The sequence below is a fragment of the Crotalus tigris genome, unplaced genomic scaffold (assembly GCF_016545835.1).
Source record: "Crotalus tigris isolate CLP2741 ecotype Arizona unplaced genomic scaffold, ASM1654583v1 scf7180000017773.841730, whole genome shotgun sequence".
In the NCBI taxonomy this organism is placed as follows: Eukaryota; Metazoa; Chordata; class Lepidosauria; order Squamata; family Viperidae; genus Crotalus; species Crotalus tigris.
Window position 1 is genome coordinate 95,463 of NW_024096624.1, and position 18,610 is coordinate 114,072.

The window sequence follows — 18,610 nt, forward strand, 5'->3', positions numbered from 1 at the left end:
TGCCTGAGCAGGGGGTTGGACTAGAAGGCCTCCAAGGGGCCCTTCCAATTCTGTTATTCTGTTGTTAATCCTTGTGGGTGGTCTATGTCTTCCTCAATTTGCGTCATCTACCAGAGTCTGGGAGACTGAGGAGTCTGCTTGGCATCTTAACTGTTCCTAGCACTGCACTCTACTGGACAGAGAGCTTAGAACATAGAACATAAAATCCTAGGGCTGGAAAGGACCTCCGAGGTCTTCTAGTTTTGAGGTTGTTCCTGAGATCTATTGGAGCCACTCTCCCAATTTAGGAGTCACAGCCCTGAGTGTTCCAACAGGAACCACTTTGGCCTTTTCCTTCCACTCTCATTCTCGCTTCAGGCCCTAGAACTTCTCCAGCTTATAATACTCCTGGTGTTGCTGTCAATTGGCACTGGTTTTAATTATAATATAATATTAATTAGTAATATAACATATAATATAACCAATTAATTTTAGTTAACACCCAATGATTTCTCTCGACCTGTTGTATTATTTTTTTTTAAGAAAGTGGTGAAAAGGGGGTATTAGATGGTGGGGATTATAGCAGAAAAATCAGAACAGAAGTGCCTTTTATTAACTTAGAGAGGAAAATAAATCAGTCAGTAAAAGGGGGCTTTGAGTTTGTCAGTCATTTCAGGGCCTTTTGCACTCACTGCAACATTCAAAATCACAACAGAGGACCACAAGCACCTTAACTCCATGGCTTGAAACCCAGATCTGTTGAGGATTGTGAGAGCTGTTATCCCACACATCTAGAAGACCTGTGATTGGGAGATTGGTTTATGTTTTATTAAGACCATTGCTGAGGAATTCATGTTTCTTTGGACAGTTCTGTGGCTTTAAGCGATAGCATTTTATTCATATAAAAATAAATAAAAAGATCTTCCTAAATTTTTGGATTTAGTAATAGTAATAGTAGTAAAGTTGGAAGGGACCTTGGAGGTCATCTAGTCCAACCCCCTGCTCAGGCAGGAAACCCTACACCATTTTGGACAAATGGCTGTCCAGTCTCTTCTTAAAAACTTCCAGTGTTGGAGCATTTACTGCTTCTGGAGGCAGGCTGTTCCACTGATTAATTGTTCTCACTGTCAGGAAGTTTCTCCTTAGTTCTAGGTTGCTTCTCTCCTTGATTAGTTTCCACCCATTGCTTCTTGTCCTGCCTTCAGGTGCTTTGGAAAATAGCTTAATTCCCTCTTCTTTATGGCAGCCCCTGAGATATTGGAATACTGCTATCATGTCCCCCCTTGTCCTTCTCTTCGTTAAACTTAGACATACCCAATTCTAGCAACCGTTCCTTATATGTTTTAGCCTCCAGTCCCCTAATCATCTTTGTTGCTCTTCTCTGTACTCTTTCTAGAGTCTCAACATCTTTTTTACATTGTGGTGACCAACACTGGATGCAGTATTCCAAGTGTGGCCTTACCAAGGCATTGAAGAGTGGTATTAATACTTCACGTGATCTTGTACGGATAGCATAGTATTACAAAAAGAATTAGGGCAGACTTTGTATCAGATTAGGAAATATACATATAAATACATGTAAATATAAGGACCTTGAAATTAAGCCTAATAACATATCTGTTGGATAGTTTTGCTGGCATTTGAAGATCAAGTTGCTGTTAAACCGAGCAGAATTGTCCAAACCAGCCTCTATTGCCCCTGCTGTCAACTTGATTTACAAACCAATCTCTGCCTCTCCTCCTCTGCCTTCACCTCTACCCTTGTCATTAATAGACTTCACTTAATTGGGATTAACGTAGATTAATTCCCATGGGAACTGCTTGGGAAGTTCTTCTCTACAGCAGGGCTAGGAAGAACCTGCACTGAAATGGGGAAGAGGCCAAGACAGGAGCCTTCATACCGTTTCAGATGGTCCTCCATTTATGATCACAACTAAGCCCAAAATTTCCATTGCTAAGGATAGTTGTTAAGTGAGTTTTGCCCCATTTTACGACCTTTCCTTGCACCGCTGTTAAGTGAATCACTGCAGTTGTTCAATTAGTAACACGGTTGTTAAGTGAATCTGTTTTCCCCATTGACTTGGCTTGTTGGAAGATCGCAAAAAGTGATCTCACGACCCCAGGACACTGCAATTGTCATAAAGACATACCAGTTGCCAAGTGTCCAAATTTTGATCCCGTGACCATGGGGATGCCACAACAGTTGTAAGTGTGAACAGTAGTCATAAGCCACTTTTTTCCACTGCTGTTGTAACGTCAAATAGTCACTAAACAAATGGTTGTAAGTTGAGGACAGTACAGGAAAGAGAAGCATGGAGATAAGACCTCACCTTTCTTGGGCAGAATTGGTGAAACTCTGCCAGCTTTCCGATTAAAAATAGGCTTCCTGAGTTTGCAAACCTCAATCTGCGCGATGAATCATTTATAGTGTATATTTGAAAGCTGTATAAATGAGTGCTTGGTGTTTTTTTTTTGTTTGTATCTTTTCTTTGCATTTTTTTTCTTTGCGCCTTTTCTTATATCAACCCTAGGAGGCAAGTGATGCCAAGAGATATATTTCCAATTCAGGGCCTGTGGCCATGTAGGCTGAGAATTCTGGAAGTTGACATCCATAAATCTTGAGTTGGGGAAGGATTCCCCCACCTTCTGTCAAAAATTGCACGTGGTATACTCGGCAAGATTGTTACCTTCATGTCCTTCTTTCATAAGAGATGAAAAACAGGATTTTCAGTTAGACCAGGGGTAGGCAACCTTGGCTCTTTTATGACTCATGGACTTCAACTCCCAGAATTCCTGAGCCAGCATGGCTCAGCTTGGAAACCTCTCCCTTTCCCCTCAGCATGGCTGGCTCAGGAATTCTGGGAGTTGAAGTCCACCAGTCATAAAAGAGCCAAGGTTGCCTACCCCTGAGTTAGACCTAGCAAAATCCCTCTTATGCTTGGCTTCTCTAATTCAGCATGGAATTAGATTTATAGGGCAAAAGATTTTCTTCTGTATTTTTTTTCCTGCCACCCACCTCTTCACGTTGCTGAGTTTTTAGCTTGCTAAAAAGCCACATAGTATGGTTTAAGCTCTTACCTCATGGACAAAAAAAGATGGAACTCCAGATGGAATCTGCTACCAGGACCTTCAGTACAAATCCTCATTCATTAAAAGCATTCATGGGACACAGGAAATGTCTGCTGTACATGCTCACAGGCACTCTTTGTTACTTCACATTGTTTCTGAATGCCTGCTCTATAAGCTGTTGCCATCAAAGTAGGTCAGGGGTCTTCAAACTTGGCCCTTTTATGACTTGTGGACTTCAATTCCCAGAATTCCTCAGCTAGGCACGCTGGCTGAGGAATTCTGGGAGTTGAAGCCCAAAGTCGTAAAAGGGCCAAGTTTGAAGACCCCTGAAGTAGGTTCTTCTCAACTTGATCTCCGAGGCCAGGGCAAGCCCTTGACCAAAACTTTCCATCCTGTTAGATAGCTTTTATTCTAAATAAGATCAATTCTGCAATCCGTTGCATGCTTATTACGGAATGTACCCATTAAGCTGTGTCTCTTGAGATCTGCCCAGAAAGCTTTAAAGAGAAGCTGAACCTTCAGGAGCAGCTAGGAAACTCTGTGGAAACTTCAAGAACAGGTCTACAAGATGGAGCTAGATGGACCAATTGACAAACGCAGCATAAGGCAGCTGGCCCAGAATTTGAAGGTGTAGCTGTCAGTTTGCCACTCTGATCTTTACGCCTTCCCACTATTCATTTACTTAACACTGTAAGCTCCTTTGATAGGGTAACTTTGTGTTTTCATTCATATATTTGACGTTTATACCTCTTCTTATTATTTTTATAAATAACTCAAGGTGACAAATTTGCCTAATACATCTTCCTCCAATTTTCTCCACAAGAAAAATCCTGTGGAGTGGGCTGGGCTGAGAAATAAAAATTGGCCTAAGGTCACAGTGCTGGCTTTCATGCCTAAAACAGAACTAGAACCCACAGTCTCCTGGTTTCTAGCCAGCACCTTAACCATTATACCAAACTGGCTCTTGCGGGGGTTTTTTTTTTTCCAGGTGTTCTTGTTATGTAGCACATTTTACTGTGCACATATTGACGTGAACCGCAAATGGGGATCATCCTGTGGGGAGGCTGGCTTGAGATCAGTTAGACAGCCTACCTAAACATCTTATCTATCTATCTATCTATCTATCTATCTATCTATCTATCTATCTATCTATCTATCTATCTATCTATCTATCTATCTATCTATCTATCTAAAAGTCTTCATCATGGTTCAGTCCAAGCCAGGAATAAACAACATGGCGACTGCTTTAGAAAGAAGGTTGCAGTTTATTGAAGAGGAAAGCCAGACAGAAAAATGGCTCTGGCAGAAAGAGAGAGAGAGCACATGTAGGGAGTGGGGTTTTATACCCTCTGGGGCTCTTGAGGTGGTTTCCTGTTCCTGTTTGAGGCTTTGTATTTCCTGTGTCATGTATTTTGACCTGTGTCCCTTTGGCATCTGTGGGTTAATCCTATTATGTCCTGTCTTAGAGTTTGGGTGGGGTATGTAGATTTTAGGTGTCTTTGTCTTCTTAATCTTCTAGCTGGGGGCCTCCAACTTTCCTGGATTATTTATATCTGCATTTCTACAGAGCTGGTTTCTGCTTGGGGAAGGGAGACTTGGGGCTATTAAAAAAACTGGGCATGCTTTTCTGCCTCCTTAAGATCCTTTGAGGAAATATATTTTTTCTGCCCTTTTAATAATTCCTTCTCTGGGGGGGGTTGACTCCCCACATTATCTATCTATCTATCTATCTATCTATCTATCTATCTATCTATCTATCTATCTATCTATCTATCTATCATCTATTTAATGTATATACCATCTAATTCCCTATGACTTTGAGAGATACCTTCCACTTGTTATTTTTGACTGCTGGGCTTTCTTGCATATTAAGCTAGTGGATGACAAAAAGCATACCTGATTCTAAAGTCACAGAATTGGAAAGGAACCACAAGGAATATCTAGTCCAATTCTGCCCAGAGAGCATGAAAATAAATTAAACCACCCCTGAGAGCTAGTCCTTCAGTCTCTTCTTAAAAATATCCAAGGATGACAAAATCTATAAGCTCTTCTCTCACATATAAGAGATACCCTCTGGCCACAGGAGTGCCTATGGGGCAATTTAATATTATTTTCTGAAAGTTTATCACCTGATTTGGGTGTGATCTGGGATGGTGAGACATCCTAGAACAGTGGTGGCGAATCTATCGCACGCGTGCCAGAGGTGGCACTCAGAGCCCTCTCTGTTGGCACGCGCACTGCTGCCACCAGCAGCAGGTCCATCAGCACGCCGCCACCGCCCAGAGCAGGAGCCCTGCCCAGCATAAAGGAGGCAAAGCAGCCGACTAGCAAGCTCGCGTAGAGGTAGTAGAGCAAAAGTCACCAACCATTGTCGATTGGTGGACTGGAAGAAAAGGGAGGGGAAGCAATTTATATGTGTGCGTGCACGCATGGAGCCGCAAGCATGCACGCACTGCAAATGGGGCAGGGCTAGTGCCTGTGTGATACTCACTAGCCCTGCCTTGTTTTTGCGTGGTGCAGTGCCTTGTATCTGCACCCTGTGGTGCCACGGTGGTTGTGTTTGCGTCTTGCAGCAGGTGGCCCATTTTTGCGCCCCCGGTTTTTGCATGCCAGAGGCGCCTTCCTGCCCCCCTCCCCAGGGTACCACAATGCTGATGCGCCCCTGGCACTTTGCAATAAATAAGTAGGTTTTGAGTTGCGGTTTTGGCACTCGGTCTCTAAAAGATTCGCCATCACTGTCCTAGGAAGAGATTTATTGGCCAAAAATTTGCAACCTTTTTGTTTATATATCCTAAGACACTGCAGTCACTTTTGCGTGTAATCCCTCAACTTTTTTGGGGGGGTATTCAAATTTCTGCCGTTTAACCCAAGCAAATTACAATAAATGCTTTTGAGAACAGCTAAAGAAGCAGGATAAAGAAGGTTTTCAGGAGTCCTTGATGCTATCTGAACTTGATTATTTTCTTGCAAATATTTCATTATGCAAACTAGGTAACATCATCAGTGCTATCACTTATGAATACCACCTAGTTTGGATAATGAAACATCTGCAAGAAAACAACCAAGCTCAGGGACCTCTAATTTCAACCCTGAGCTACAAATATTCTCCTTTTTTGATAAGAGGGTTTTGCTACAAGGCAGACATAATTGGCTGTCTTGCCTGCAACCTTTCCCTTAATTTAGTTCTCCAGTGGCCACACATACTCAATTACACACTTTCCTTTCATCTTACTGGGCTTTCCAGATGAGCTGTACTACAACTCCCATTTTCTCATCCTGGACTAAAATGTGCAATTCTCCTATGGCTCTAAATGTAGCTACTGCACCACAAGTGCAGCACAAACTCATTAAGCCTTTGTTTTCTTATAAGACATCTTTTGCTTCCTAAGAGATTTAACCCCTGGAGTCTCACGGAATTACCTGGATACTACAGTATAGCCTCCCTTCAGAGAGTAGAAGGCCAGACTATGATTTGCTGTAACTTTAAAGACCATCTCTGTTGGAGACTTAAGGTAGACACAGATGTGTACCAATAGCATTCATTTATACTTACAATGAATATCTATCTATCTATCTATCTATCTATCTATCTATCTATCTATCTATCTATCTATCTATCTATCAATTCTGGACAGCTTACAACATAAAAAAATCGAAAAACATTAAAATCATCCATCATAAAAACACAGCAGATAAAAACATTAACAGATAAAATCGTTGACACAAGATGGTTAAGAAGGGAGCCAGACATAATGGGGAGGGGTGGTGATGATGGTGGATGAATTTTGATTAGTCAACCACCTCCAGCACAAAGCTCCCCCATTGGGTTTCCAAGCCATCTGATGAATGATATGATAATATGAGGTAATTTATATCCCACCTTACCTTGGGGAGCTCAAAGCAGTGTATATGGGGTATGGTTGGCCTTCCCCAAAGCTTGTTCCATCTAGGCATCTTAAAGGGCCAGATCTATGAAGATTTAGCAATTCGTGCCTCTTCAAATTGTTTTCTGGGCAATGTATCAAAGTGGTGAAAATCGATCATTCTCCCTGATCTCTTAAATTATACCTCTGAAAATGAAGATTAGGGGTAACTAGAAAGGGATTGTTGTGTTGAAACCCATGAATTTCTGGTACTTCAAATAAAATCATGGGTTTGTGGTTCTATAATTTGACACTATGTTCTTTGCATCAAATTCTGATTGGCAATACTCTACCAGGATTTTACTTCAAGAACAAAAAGTTCCTGCAGGCTACAGATTTCCCTGCCATATGGGTACAATATATAGGATGAGCCTGTGGAAATAGAAGGGCCCTGCCTGTGCAAGTTGTCAGACCTACTTAATAATAATAATAATAAAGTTGGAAGGGACCCTGGAGGTCATCTAGTCCAACCCCCTGCTTAGGCAGGAAACCTTATACCATTTCGGACAAATGGCTGTCTCTTCTTAAAAACTTCCAGTATTGGAGCATTTACCACTTCTGGAGGCAGGTTGTTCCACTGGTTAATTGTTCTCACTGTCAGGAAGTTTCTCCTTAGTTCTAGGTTGCTTCTCTCCTTGATTAGTTTCCATCTGTTGCTTCTTGTCCTGCCTTCAGGCGCTTTGCAAAATAGCTTGACTCCCTCTTCTTTGTGGCAGCCCCTGAGATATTGGAACACTGCTATCATGTCCCCCCTCGTCCTTCTCTTTGTTAAACTAGACATACCCAATTCCAGCAGCCTTTTCTTATGTGCTTTAGCCTTCTGTCCCCTAATCATCTTTGTTGCTTTTCTCTGTGCTCTTTCTAGAGTCTCAACATCTTTTTTACAGCGTGGTGACCAAAACTGGATGCAGTATTCCAAGTGTGGCCTTACCAAGGCATTGTAAAGTGATCTTGATTCTATCCTTCTGTTAATGCAGCCTAGCACAGTGTTGGCCTTTTTGGAAGCTGCAGCACACTGCTGGCTCATATTTAAGTGATTGTCCGCTAGGACTCCGAGGTCCCTCTCACAGTTACTACTATTGAGCAAGGTACCCCCTATACTACTTACTTTACCTGGCTCAAAGTAAATTCCATTAAATTAATAGACCTTATTTTTGAATACACATATACAAAGGTGATTAGGGGACTGGAGGCTAAAACATATAAGGAACGGTTGCTAGAATTGGGCATGTCTAGTTTAATGAAGAGAAGGACGAGGGGGGACATGATATCAGTGTTCCAATACCTCAGGGGCTGCTTTTCTCCAAAACACCTGAAGGCAGGACAAGAAGCAACAGGTGGAAACTAACCAAAGAGAGAAGCAACCTAGAACTAAGGAGAAATTTCCTGACAGTTAGAACAATTAATCAGTGGAACAACCTGCCTCCAGAAGCTGTGAATGCTCCAACACTGGAAGTTTTTAAGAAGAGACTGGACAGCCATTTGTCCAAAATGGTATAGAGGTTTCCTGCCTGAGAAGGGGATAGGATTAGATGACCTCCAAGATCCCTTCCAACTATTATTGTTGTTGTTGTTATTATTATTATTAAGATTTTACTATTAATCTAGTGAAGACTTTTCAACTGATGTCCTACAAATGTGAATTCTTCAGCTCCATGTTTTACTCTGTTCTCTGTGGATTAAGGGGATGGAAGTCCATCACGTTTGTATGGCATCCCAAAGGCATCAAATAAGGGAAGGCAAATCTAGTTTGAAATGGGCCAAGAACCTGATCTTGCATCATGCTGTTTTGGTATTTACCTACCATCCATTCATCCATCCGTCCATCCCTCTTTCTCTCTCCACCTGCAGCTTAGGATTTCATTCAGTGAGAACCAGCTGGAGAGGACATTCCAATACCCATCAGAGAGTTCCCTACTGGAGGAGTTTGGGCCCCCAGAAGAGTCAGAATCTTTGGTTAGCACAAACCCCCCTGGGGATGAGGAGGAAGAAGAAGAGGAGTTGCTGCTGCTTCATCGTGGCCTCCCTGGCCTGCTCAGGAGCAAACCACTTATTGTAGGTGAGTATCTGGGATCCCCTGGCAATGCTTGGATTAGAGTGGATTGCAAAATCTTTCCCCAATCACTCTTGACACAGATTCTGTCTCTTTAGCTGGGTTTTGAATTGTAACTTGTAAGTTATAATTGGAAACTAACCAAGGAAAGAAGCAATTTAGAACTAAGGAGAAATTTCCTGGCAGTTAGAACAATTAATCAGTGGAACGACTTGACTCCAGAAGTTGTGGCTGCTCCAACACTGGAGGTTTCTAAGAAGAGATTGGACAACTATTTGTCTGAAATGGTATAGGGCTTCCTGCCTGAACAGGGGGTTGGACTAGAAGACCTCCAAGGTCCCTTCCAACTCTGATATTCTGTTATACTGTTATACAAAGTTGGGCTACAATGGGCTGGCAACTGGTTCTTGTAGACAACTGCCATCATACGGAGATTGAGGAATTGTTACATATCTGTCTGTTGTTCGACTTGAAACAACAACTAATAATAATAATAATAATAATAATAATAATGGAGCACCACTTGAACACCATTGGCATTGACAAATTCGCTATTAGTCAATTGCAAAAGGCGGCCTTACTAGGAACTGCTTCCATCCTGCGACGATATCTGTAATACTATCAAACATCCACATTTGCCTATCCCAGGTCCTGGGTAGGTAGACAAAATGCCAAATCCAGTCTGAACATCTGGCTGACTATGCGATGATCCATCATAATAATAATAATAATAATAATAATAATAATAATAATAATAATAATAATATAGTTGGAAGGGACCTTTGAGGTCATCTAGTCCAACCTCCTGCTCAGGCAGGAAACCCTACACCATTTCGGACAAATGGCTGTCCAGTCTCTTCTTAAAAACTTCCAGTGTTGGAGCATTGCTCGCTTCTGGAGGCAGGTTGTTCCATTGGTTAATTGTTCTAACTGTCAGGAAGTTTCTCCTTAGTTCTAGGTTGCTTCTCTCCTTGGTCAGTTTCCATCCGTTGCTTCTTGTCCTGCCTTCAGGCACCTTGGAGAATAGCTTGATTCTCTTCTTTGTGGCAGCCCCTGAGATATTGGAACACTGCTATCGTGTCCCCCCTCGTCCTTCTCTTCGCTAAACTAGACATACACAATTCCAGCAACTGTTCTTTATATGTTTTGGCCTCCAGTCCCCTAATCATCTTTGTTGCTTTTCTCTGTACTCTTTCTAGAGTCTCAGCATCTTTTTTACATTGTGGTGACCAACACTGGATGCAGTACTCCAAGTGTGGCCTTATCAAGGCATTGTAAAGTGGTATTAATACTTCACGTGATCTTGATTCTATCCCTCTGTTAATGCAGCCCAGCATTGTGTTGGCTTTTTTGAAAAATCCCTGCATATTTTCATATAGTGGGAACTTTCAAGCATGTTACAGCTGGAAACGTTCACAAATATCAACCCCTTACTGATTAAAAAAAAAAAGCACATTCACTGAGTTGAATTCAAGATTTGGTTAAGGAATAATATAATCCATTTCCATGATGGACAGAGCTTTCAACAGCCTTGAAGGAAAACTGTCCGTGAATATTTGTGTTACGATTCAGATGAACAGAATTATATCTGACAGTAACAACAAAAAGAGAACAAAGTTTTTTTAAAATGATCAATCTACAAGTATTTGTAATTGGGATCGGATGAAAATCCTAATTTTCATCCAGATCTCTCTCCCCCCACTCCAAAAAAACCACCCTGCACCATTATAAATAGATGAGAGACTTGTAAAACCAGAAATGCTATAGTTGGAAGAATAGAAATAAACAGGAGCCTTAGAGTTAATACTGAAGTGCCATCTAAAGGCCTTTTTAACCAGTGCCAAAAGGGGGAATGCAAACTAAGAGTTGTTGTTTTCCTCCTTTACTAACTATGCTGGTATTCTTTCTTTCCCTTTTTCTAGATGAGTCCTGTCGGCGATAGCTTATCATCTTTCTTTCCTGGTACAGGAAAAGATGGAATCTATTTCAAGATTGGAGCCGTGTTTCAAAATCCTTCGGCTGGACCTTGAATCTCTTTTTGTCTTCCAATGACTGACACACCAAGGAAAAAGAAACAGGGACCAATAAAGACCTATCAACCTCTTCCTAGTTTTGAACACTGTGCGTTTCTCCCTTCAGGAGTTAACACAGCATCTTCACCCTTGATATGGCTCTTCTCTCCACGTTGACCCTGAAAACAGAACCTCTTTGCTTAGGAAAAACTACCCCACATCTAGATGGCTCCAAATTGTGTGAAATGCAGCCCAATCTAGAAGGGAATCTCAACCAATGTTTTTCCTTCTGCTCCTGTCAGTCGCTGAGGAGCCTGTTTTAATATTTTCCCTGAGGAAAGACCATTGAACCTTCAAACACCAAGGGCTAACATCACTGAACCTATTTTACTCCTTACCATCAACCACACAGCATTTGAAAGCTTCAGCTCTGGGCTGAGGGACATTGATGTAACTTTGTCTGGTTGTTGTTGTTGTTTTTCTGCTTTTTTTTTCTTTATAAAGTATCTTGTCTTGTTATGATGTTTAAAGGAAAACAAAGCAAAGCACCATTTGGGGGGGGGGGCGACCGGGGAAGGTTACACACTGCTTATCAGTATTCCGGGGCGGGAGGGGGGCCATTGAAGAGGAAATCAATTCAACATAGCATGACTCTAGGTGTGAGTAATATGGCATGCAACTGGGCAATGGGGACGGGCCTCTCTGTGTTTTAAATCAAGAGCACTTAGTAAGGCATGGAACTGAACAATTAGGGAAAGGTTATCTCTGCACAGGGCAGAGACCGTTGTTCTTTGTGGTGGCATTTTGTGTTTTCTCTCTCTTTGAGTTTAGGCTGAGGTGGTCTTGTGGGACTGCCAGGCTAAAGTATGGAAGTGGAACAAGGGGGGGAGGCAGGGGGGGTGGAATGGACAAACAAAGCAGAATCAGGAGAAAAGTACAACTTCTGGTTTTAGTCGTATCCATTTCATGTTTAGAATTCACAACTCATATGGATTTAGATGGGTGGGCATGAAGTGAAGTGAACAGAGTCTTGAATGTTAAAAAATGAAGTGATGCTTTCAGGGGTGGCCACAGGGGAGGGTACAAAAGGTCTGGATGTTATCCACAACCACACACTCAAAGAATTGCCCCTTCAGTTGGACAATTGTGGCTTCCAAATTGACCTCCCCCCCCACTCACCCCAGATGACTTTGGATTCTTTGGCCAAAAATGTATTATTATTAGTAGCAATAATACTAGTAATATTATTGTTCTACCATCCATTTTGATAAGTACAGGTAATCCTCACTTAATGACCATTTGTTTAGCAACCATTCAAAGTTATGATGTGACGTATAGCTGGTTCTCATATTTAAGATCGTTGCAATGTCCCCATGGCCATGTGATTGTGATTCAGGCACTTTGCAACCAGCTCACACTTAACAACAACCATGTGATTGCCATTTGTGACCTTCTCATCCAGATTCCAACAAGCAAAAATCAATGGAAAAGCCCTCAGGAGGTTGCAAGTCACAATCACAGGATGCCTTGCTTAACAGTCATGGATGATTCACTTAATGACCTCATTGCTTAATGATGAATTTCCCTATCATGGTTGTAAGTCGAGAACTACCTGTACTTGCCATTCTGCATTGCATAGTATTTTTAACTAGGATAAAGTCTTAATTTAGTTAAGATTAAGGAAAGCCATGGTACATTTGTTTGAAGATGTTAACCTGGCTACTTCTATGCACCATCTGAACATCTGAGCACCACTGCTCAGCTTGCACACCTTGATAAAGACGTGTTCGTCTTTGATCAGAAGAAGAAGGAGCTATATAGTTTTTGTGTCTCTCAGGATGACCTTCCACCTTGGGCAATGAGGCAGCAGGCAAATCATTTGTAGTGCTGATAATTAAAAAAAAAATGAGGAGGTGGGTTGACTCAGGGAAGCTGAGGGCCAGTGAGGCCCTCCAAGCCCTCCACAACCCAGGTCCTGTCTCAGGGCTGTAATATTTCACAATTCCACCTTTTGGAACCAAAAGTATAATTCCTTTGTCCTCTTGGCGGAAAGTCTGAAGTTAAGATGGAAGTATCCAAATTAAATTGAAACAGTTTCTAAATTGTTAAACAGGAATCCCTTTTCCCCAGCTGTGAAGCTTGGTTGACTTGCTCAATTAAATTACTCAAAGAATGGCACAACTGATCAATGGAACAAGAATGCAAATTGAAAGGAAGTTGACGAATGTATGGGAGGAGAGAGGTGAGGCTTTAGGAACGAAAACTGTCAAGCGAAGAAGTAAAAGTTTAAATGGAAGGTGCAGAAGAGAAAATTACATATCTTCTCTCTCTCCCTTCATTACTAATTTATCTATCTGTGCACCCTTGTTAATTATCATTTCTCCTTTTATTTTGCACTGCCGGGACAGCCAAGCATAAAGCCCATGAATAAGTGAGTGAGTGACTGAATACTGCAGACATCTTTTTCTTTGACAGGCGTGTGATGGGGTCTGCAAAGATCGATGTATGTTAAATGAGGGCTGAAGAAGCTGTGTCCAGCCATTTCCATCAGTGTTTTTTGTTACATGTAATTATTATTATTATTAACAATAAACCAGAATGATGTTGCACGATAATCTAGTTGTCTTTATTCCTCTACTCATCATGACAGCTACATAGATCTTTCCCTTAAAATAGTTATCTTGAATACAGTACTTAAAAGAAAGGACAAGAAGAAGATGGTTCTTCATGGTTTGATGGTCACATATATCTGTTATATCCTATGCACTGTTGGAAGCAGAATGCTGGGCTAGCTAGACTTTGGGGTGCTCCAGCAAAACAACATTTAATTCTTATCTTTATTTATTTACCGAATTTATATAGCCGTTCATCTCATGTGACCCTGGGTAATTACAATGAAACAAAGAGTTAAAAAGTCTAAACAACCATTAAAATCATAAAACATACTTATAAATAAGAGAGGAAGAATGGATCAATGTAACCATTTTGTAGGCTCCGTTTCTATGGGAAACTTTAGGGAAAAAAACACATTTTAAGAGACATCTGGAAGATTAATAGAGTTGGGGCTAATCTCACATTTAGGGGGAATGGTGTTCCAGAGGGCAGGTGCTATGGTTGAAAGTCCTTAGCATATGTTACTCATAACCCTCCTGATGGACTTGCAGGAATAAGTAGATGTAACCAGGGAGAAGTTGTCCCTCAGATAACCTAGCCCCATTCCATACAGGGCTTTGAAGGTTAAAACCAGAACCTTGAACTGAATCCAGAAGCTAACTGGCAACCAATGAAGCTTGTGTAGCCTAAGGGAAGACATAACTGCCTGTGCTATGACTGTTCCCCTCTTCAAGACCAAAATAATTCACAGGACAGGTTCCTCTTTCCCTCAACCCTAGCATAATCAAACAGAATAATCCTTATGTTAGAATAAGGAATGATTTGCTCTAGGCTACTGCAACAAATAAAGCATACAACAAAGGATCTTACTATACTTCTCCCTTAGTTTTATTACACTTAATAAAGGAAGGATTGAAACTTGTTCCTGACATCTCACATATGGATCAGGTGTTCCTCAGGGGAAAAAAAAATCCTGATTTTGGGGGGGATCCGGTCTGAGGGAACCCAAGTGAGGTTCTAAAATAAAGAAGGGGAAATTAAAGAGCAAGTTGCACAGCATGGAAAGATGGTAATGGCCAATGGTTTAAATAAAGTGGCTCTTCTGCATTCTCCATGCACTGCAGTCTAAAACACAGAAAATATGAAAAGCTGCTAAGTATACGGTATTCAGGAAGCAAAATCCCTGATTTCAGAACACCTATTCTTGAATGGAATTACTTATGATTTCCCTATTTCCAAAGGAATATCTTTCTTCATCAGATAATGCCTTTTGGCACATAACCTGATTCACACACACAAATACTAAAAATGTGGAAGAGCAGTCTAAACTGCAGATTACGTAGCTACGTGAAACTGCCATAACCTGTTCAAACGTTTGTGTTGCTAGGATTTCTAATGTAGCAACCTATCATCCTTGACCATTTGTTATACTGATTGGGGATGATGGGAATTGCAGCCTGAGGAGGGCTAGGAAACACCGTTCAGAACGTAAGCCAGATGCTTCCCTGGGGTACTGGACTTCATTTCCCACAATTCCAATTAGAGACCGACCAAACTCGAGAGCAACGTTAGCCTGTCTTTTGAATGTCGCTTTAAGATGACGAACTTTTCGCCTTTCCGAGCTTGCTGATTGGCTCCCAGCAGCACGAGCTCGGAAATACTACCACGCAGCTCGAAGCGAGATTTGGGGGTTCGGCGTCCTGCTGCAATGGCGGGAGAGTTGGAGCGTTGGGTATCGAACCAGCTCCATACCCTTCTGGGGCTCAGCGAGCGCCATGTCGTGGCCTTCATGGTGGGCCTGGCCCAGCGGAGCCGGACTCCGGAGGACTTGCTCACTCGCTTGGAAGAGACCGAGACGCTGCGGGTGACCGACCCCACCGCGCGCGCCTTCGCCCAGCAACTCTGGGACCGGGTGAGACGGTTTGGCAGTTGAGCGCGCGACCCTCTTCGAAGAGCGAGACTGGTGGGGGGGGGAGGCTGTCAGAGGCGGGGCTGTCGAAAAAGGGGTGAGAAACAGGAAGTGCTCTGTATGAAAAAAATAAATCCAAATCCGTATTAACATTTCACAAAATAGATGTAAGCTTTCCTCTGAGTGTTCCAGATCTTTTCCTCAGACAAAGTGGGAGGAGTGGAAGAGAGAGTGGTTGAGAGTTTATATGTCAATGGAGATTCTCAGTCATCCAGGTCATGGTTGTCCCCCAAAGGTGTTTTTTCAGGAGACAAGTGGACTTTCTTGTTTTTCTTTGAAGACGTTTTGCTTCTCATCCAAGAAGCTTCTTCAGCTCTGACTGGATTGGTGGGGAATGGAAAGATTTATATTCCTTGCAGACAGCTGGTCAAAAAAATAAAAATTCTGCAGCCGAAAAGGCTCCACACACACACACTTGCACTACTCAGATAACCTTGAGGACACAGAGAAACCTCCCATGTGGCCTCAACTACTCTCTAAAAGAATGCAAATGCCAGATTATATTTCAGATGAGATGATGGAGAGCCCCAAATGTATATATCGGAGTCTTAAATGGTACTGAGAGATGCGAAGCTGCATCTAGGATTTTCTTTAAAACCGCTAGGAAGACAAAACAAAAATTGTTGTTTCCTGTTTTTTTAATGTATGAAACAAATTCTCTTTAGCTTTGTTGGCTTTAGCTTTGTTTAACATAAGAGATCTAAACCAATTTGTCCTGAATTTTGTTTTGAATTTGAAAGCTTGCAACTGTTCCATGATCATCAAAACTACCCTGTTGTATAGAACAAGATAGTATAGATCAGGGCTTTTCAACTGGTGATACGCATATCACTGGTAGTATGGTGGCACCTGGCAGGTGGTACGCGTACGATGGGTTGAAAAGCACTGTAAAAAAAAAGTGTAAAAGTGGATGAGGTGAACTGGCAGCAGCACCAAACAGGCTTGTGGGAGAGTCAGCTGGAGCTGCGCAAGGTGTTGCCTGGATTCTGCTGAGAACCCAGGATCAGCAGGCGCAGCTCCAGCTGATCGGCAACGGCCTTGGGGATGGCAGGCAGCCTCACACAATCTTCAGCCAGAGATTCAGCTGGAGCTGTGCGAGCTGTTGCCTGGGTCCTGCTAAGAGCCCAGGATCAGCACATGCAGTTACAGTTGATCGGCGCTTCCAGCGCACCCGGAAGAGAAAATGAGGGTGGAAGAGAGAGGAGAGGCTATAACAGGATCAGGTTTTGGTGGTAGAGGGAGAGAAAAAAAAGAATGGGGGAAAGAGAAGGGGACGGCAAAAGAGAGATGGAGAAATGCAGCCTTGAGGAGAGCAGTCAGCTGGAGGTACACCGAAGAGAAAAGGGGTGGGGGGAGAGAAGAGACAGTATAAAAGAAGAGGGAAAAAGAAGAGAGGATATAAAAGAAGGAGGGGAGAGAGAAGAGAGGATATAAAAGGAGGAGTGAGAAATTTGATAAATGAATTTTGTCCCATTTTACAACTTTTCCTGCCACATTCGTTAAGTGAATCACTGCAGTAGTTAAATTAGTAACATGGTTGCTAAGTGAATCTGGTTTCACCATTGACTTTGCTTGTCAGAAGGTTGCAAAAGGGGATCACATGACCCTGGGGCAATGTGACCATCATAAATATGAATCAGTTGCTAAGCATCCGAATGTAAATCACATGACCCTGGGGATGCTGCAACGGTCCTAAGTGTGAAAAATGATAATAAGTCACTTTTTTCAGGGCCGTTGTAACTTCGAACAGTCACTAAGCAAACTGTTGTAAGTCAAGAACTACCTGTACTTTATCACTTTTTTCTTTTTCGTTTTTTTTTTTTGGTCATCAAGTTTTTGACACCTTGCCAGGCAACTGGTGGTACTCGAATATTGCCATATCTTAAAAATGGTTCAATCTGTGAAAAGGTTGAAAAGCCCCTTTCCTATTTTCTTCTTTGAGTATGACTTTCAAATTGTAGACTCTTTTTCATTGATTGTGTGTCTGCTACTCTAAAAGCTTTTCTACTGAGCATCAGGACAAAAAAGCTTTAAAGAGCAATAATTATAGATAATGATAAGGAGGAGCAAGAATGTGAAGGCACTGTATCTGATTACGTGAGTCCACTTATTAAATTCTGTAGAGAGTAAAGAAGATGACCTTTAGAGATATACAGACTCCATTGCCTACTTAAAAGGGAGTATAGTGTTGCTGGACACTCCCTAATTCACTGAATTGTAAGAAGGAGGAGGAGGTACAACACAATCATACTTGGCAAGATTCTGTTGTTATAGCCCAGTGTTTCTCAACCTTGACAATTTTAAGGCTTGTGGACTTCAACTCCCAGAATTCCACAGCCAGCATTGCTGGCTGTGGAATTCTGGGAGTTGAAGTCCACATGCCTTAAAATTGTCAAGGTTGAGAAACACTGTTTTAAAATAGCCCATCTAAATAATTTTCTTTGTTTGGTCCATTTAGTGGAACTGATACATTCCTTGAAAACTCAGTCAGGAAATGCATTGATTGGATGGACACAAACTGATAGCTTTAGTGGTGGAGCTGATGGGAGTTGAAATTTAAAATTTCAGAAGGGCACCACTGTCACTTTTTCCTGATTTCAAGCTAGGAATAGTTCTCCATACAGCTGGAAATGGAATTTATTAATTTTTTTCTGCAGAAACCAATTCTTATTTTGTGTTCCTGCTCTATAATAAAGGTGGTTGCACCAGATCCCATTAATTTTTCTTTCTTTAGAAATTCAACAGGAAATGAATGGAAGTGTGAAAATAGGTTTTGAAAAGAATATGTAGCATTTAGTGATTTTGTGTTTCCACGTATTTCAGATGAACTACCTAATGGGAATCTGTAGACTGACCCATCAAGTTGGTCACTGTTATAAAAACAATAAATGGAGGGTGAAGACTTCATAACAGATCCAGTTAATGAAATCTTGGCAGAAGTAAGATTTGAATATTCCTGAGTTCAATATTTAAGTCAAAATTAATTATTACAA

General features: G+C 41.7%; 2 protein-coding genes across 6 annotated transcripts in view; both read left to right on the top strand.

Annotated features, from left to right (window-relative positions):
- The window catches only part of PPP1R18 (protein phosphatase 1 regulatory subunit 18), a 49,074-nt gene extending 37,488 nt beyond the window's left edge, over positions 1 to 11,586 (top strand). For all 5 annotated transcript variants that reach the window (XM_039341857.1, XM_039341859.1, XM_039341860.1 and 2 more), the window contains 2 exons: positions 8,822 to 9,029; positions 10,946 to 11,586. In XM_039341857.1, the coding sequence (XP_039197791.1) occupies positions 8,822 to 9,029; positions 10,946 to 10,965 (228 nt within the window). In that variant the 3' untranslated portion in view covers positions 10,966 to 11,586. The remainder of the gene's footprint in view (positions 1 to 8,821; positions 9,030 to 10,945) is intronic.
- Positions 11,587 to 15,272: 3,686 nt separating this feature from the next.
- DHX16 (DEAH-box helicase 16) overlaps positions 15,273 to 18,610 on the top strand; it is a 36,018-nt gene continuing 32,680 nt past the window's right edge. The window contains exon 1 of the mRNA XM_039341863.1: positions 15,273 to 15,560. Within this exon, the coding sequence (XP_039197797.1) occupies positions 15,357 to 15,560 (204 nt within the window). The 5' untranslated portion in view covers positions 15,273 to 15,356. The remainder of the gene's footprint in view (positions 15,561 to 18,610) is intronic.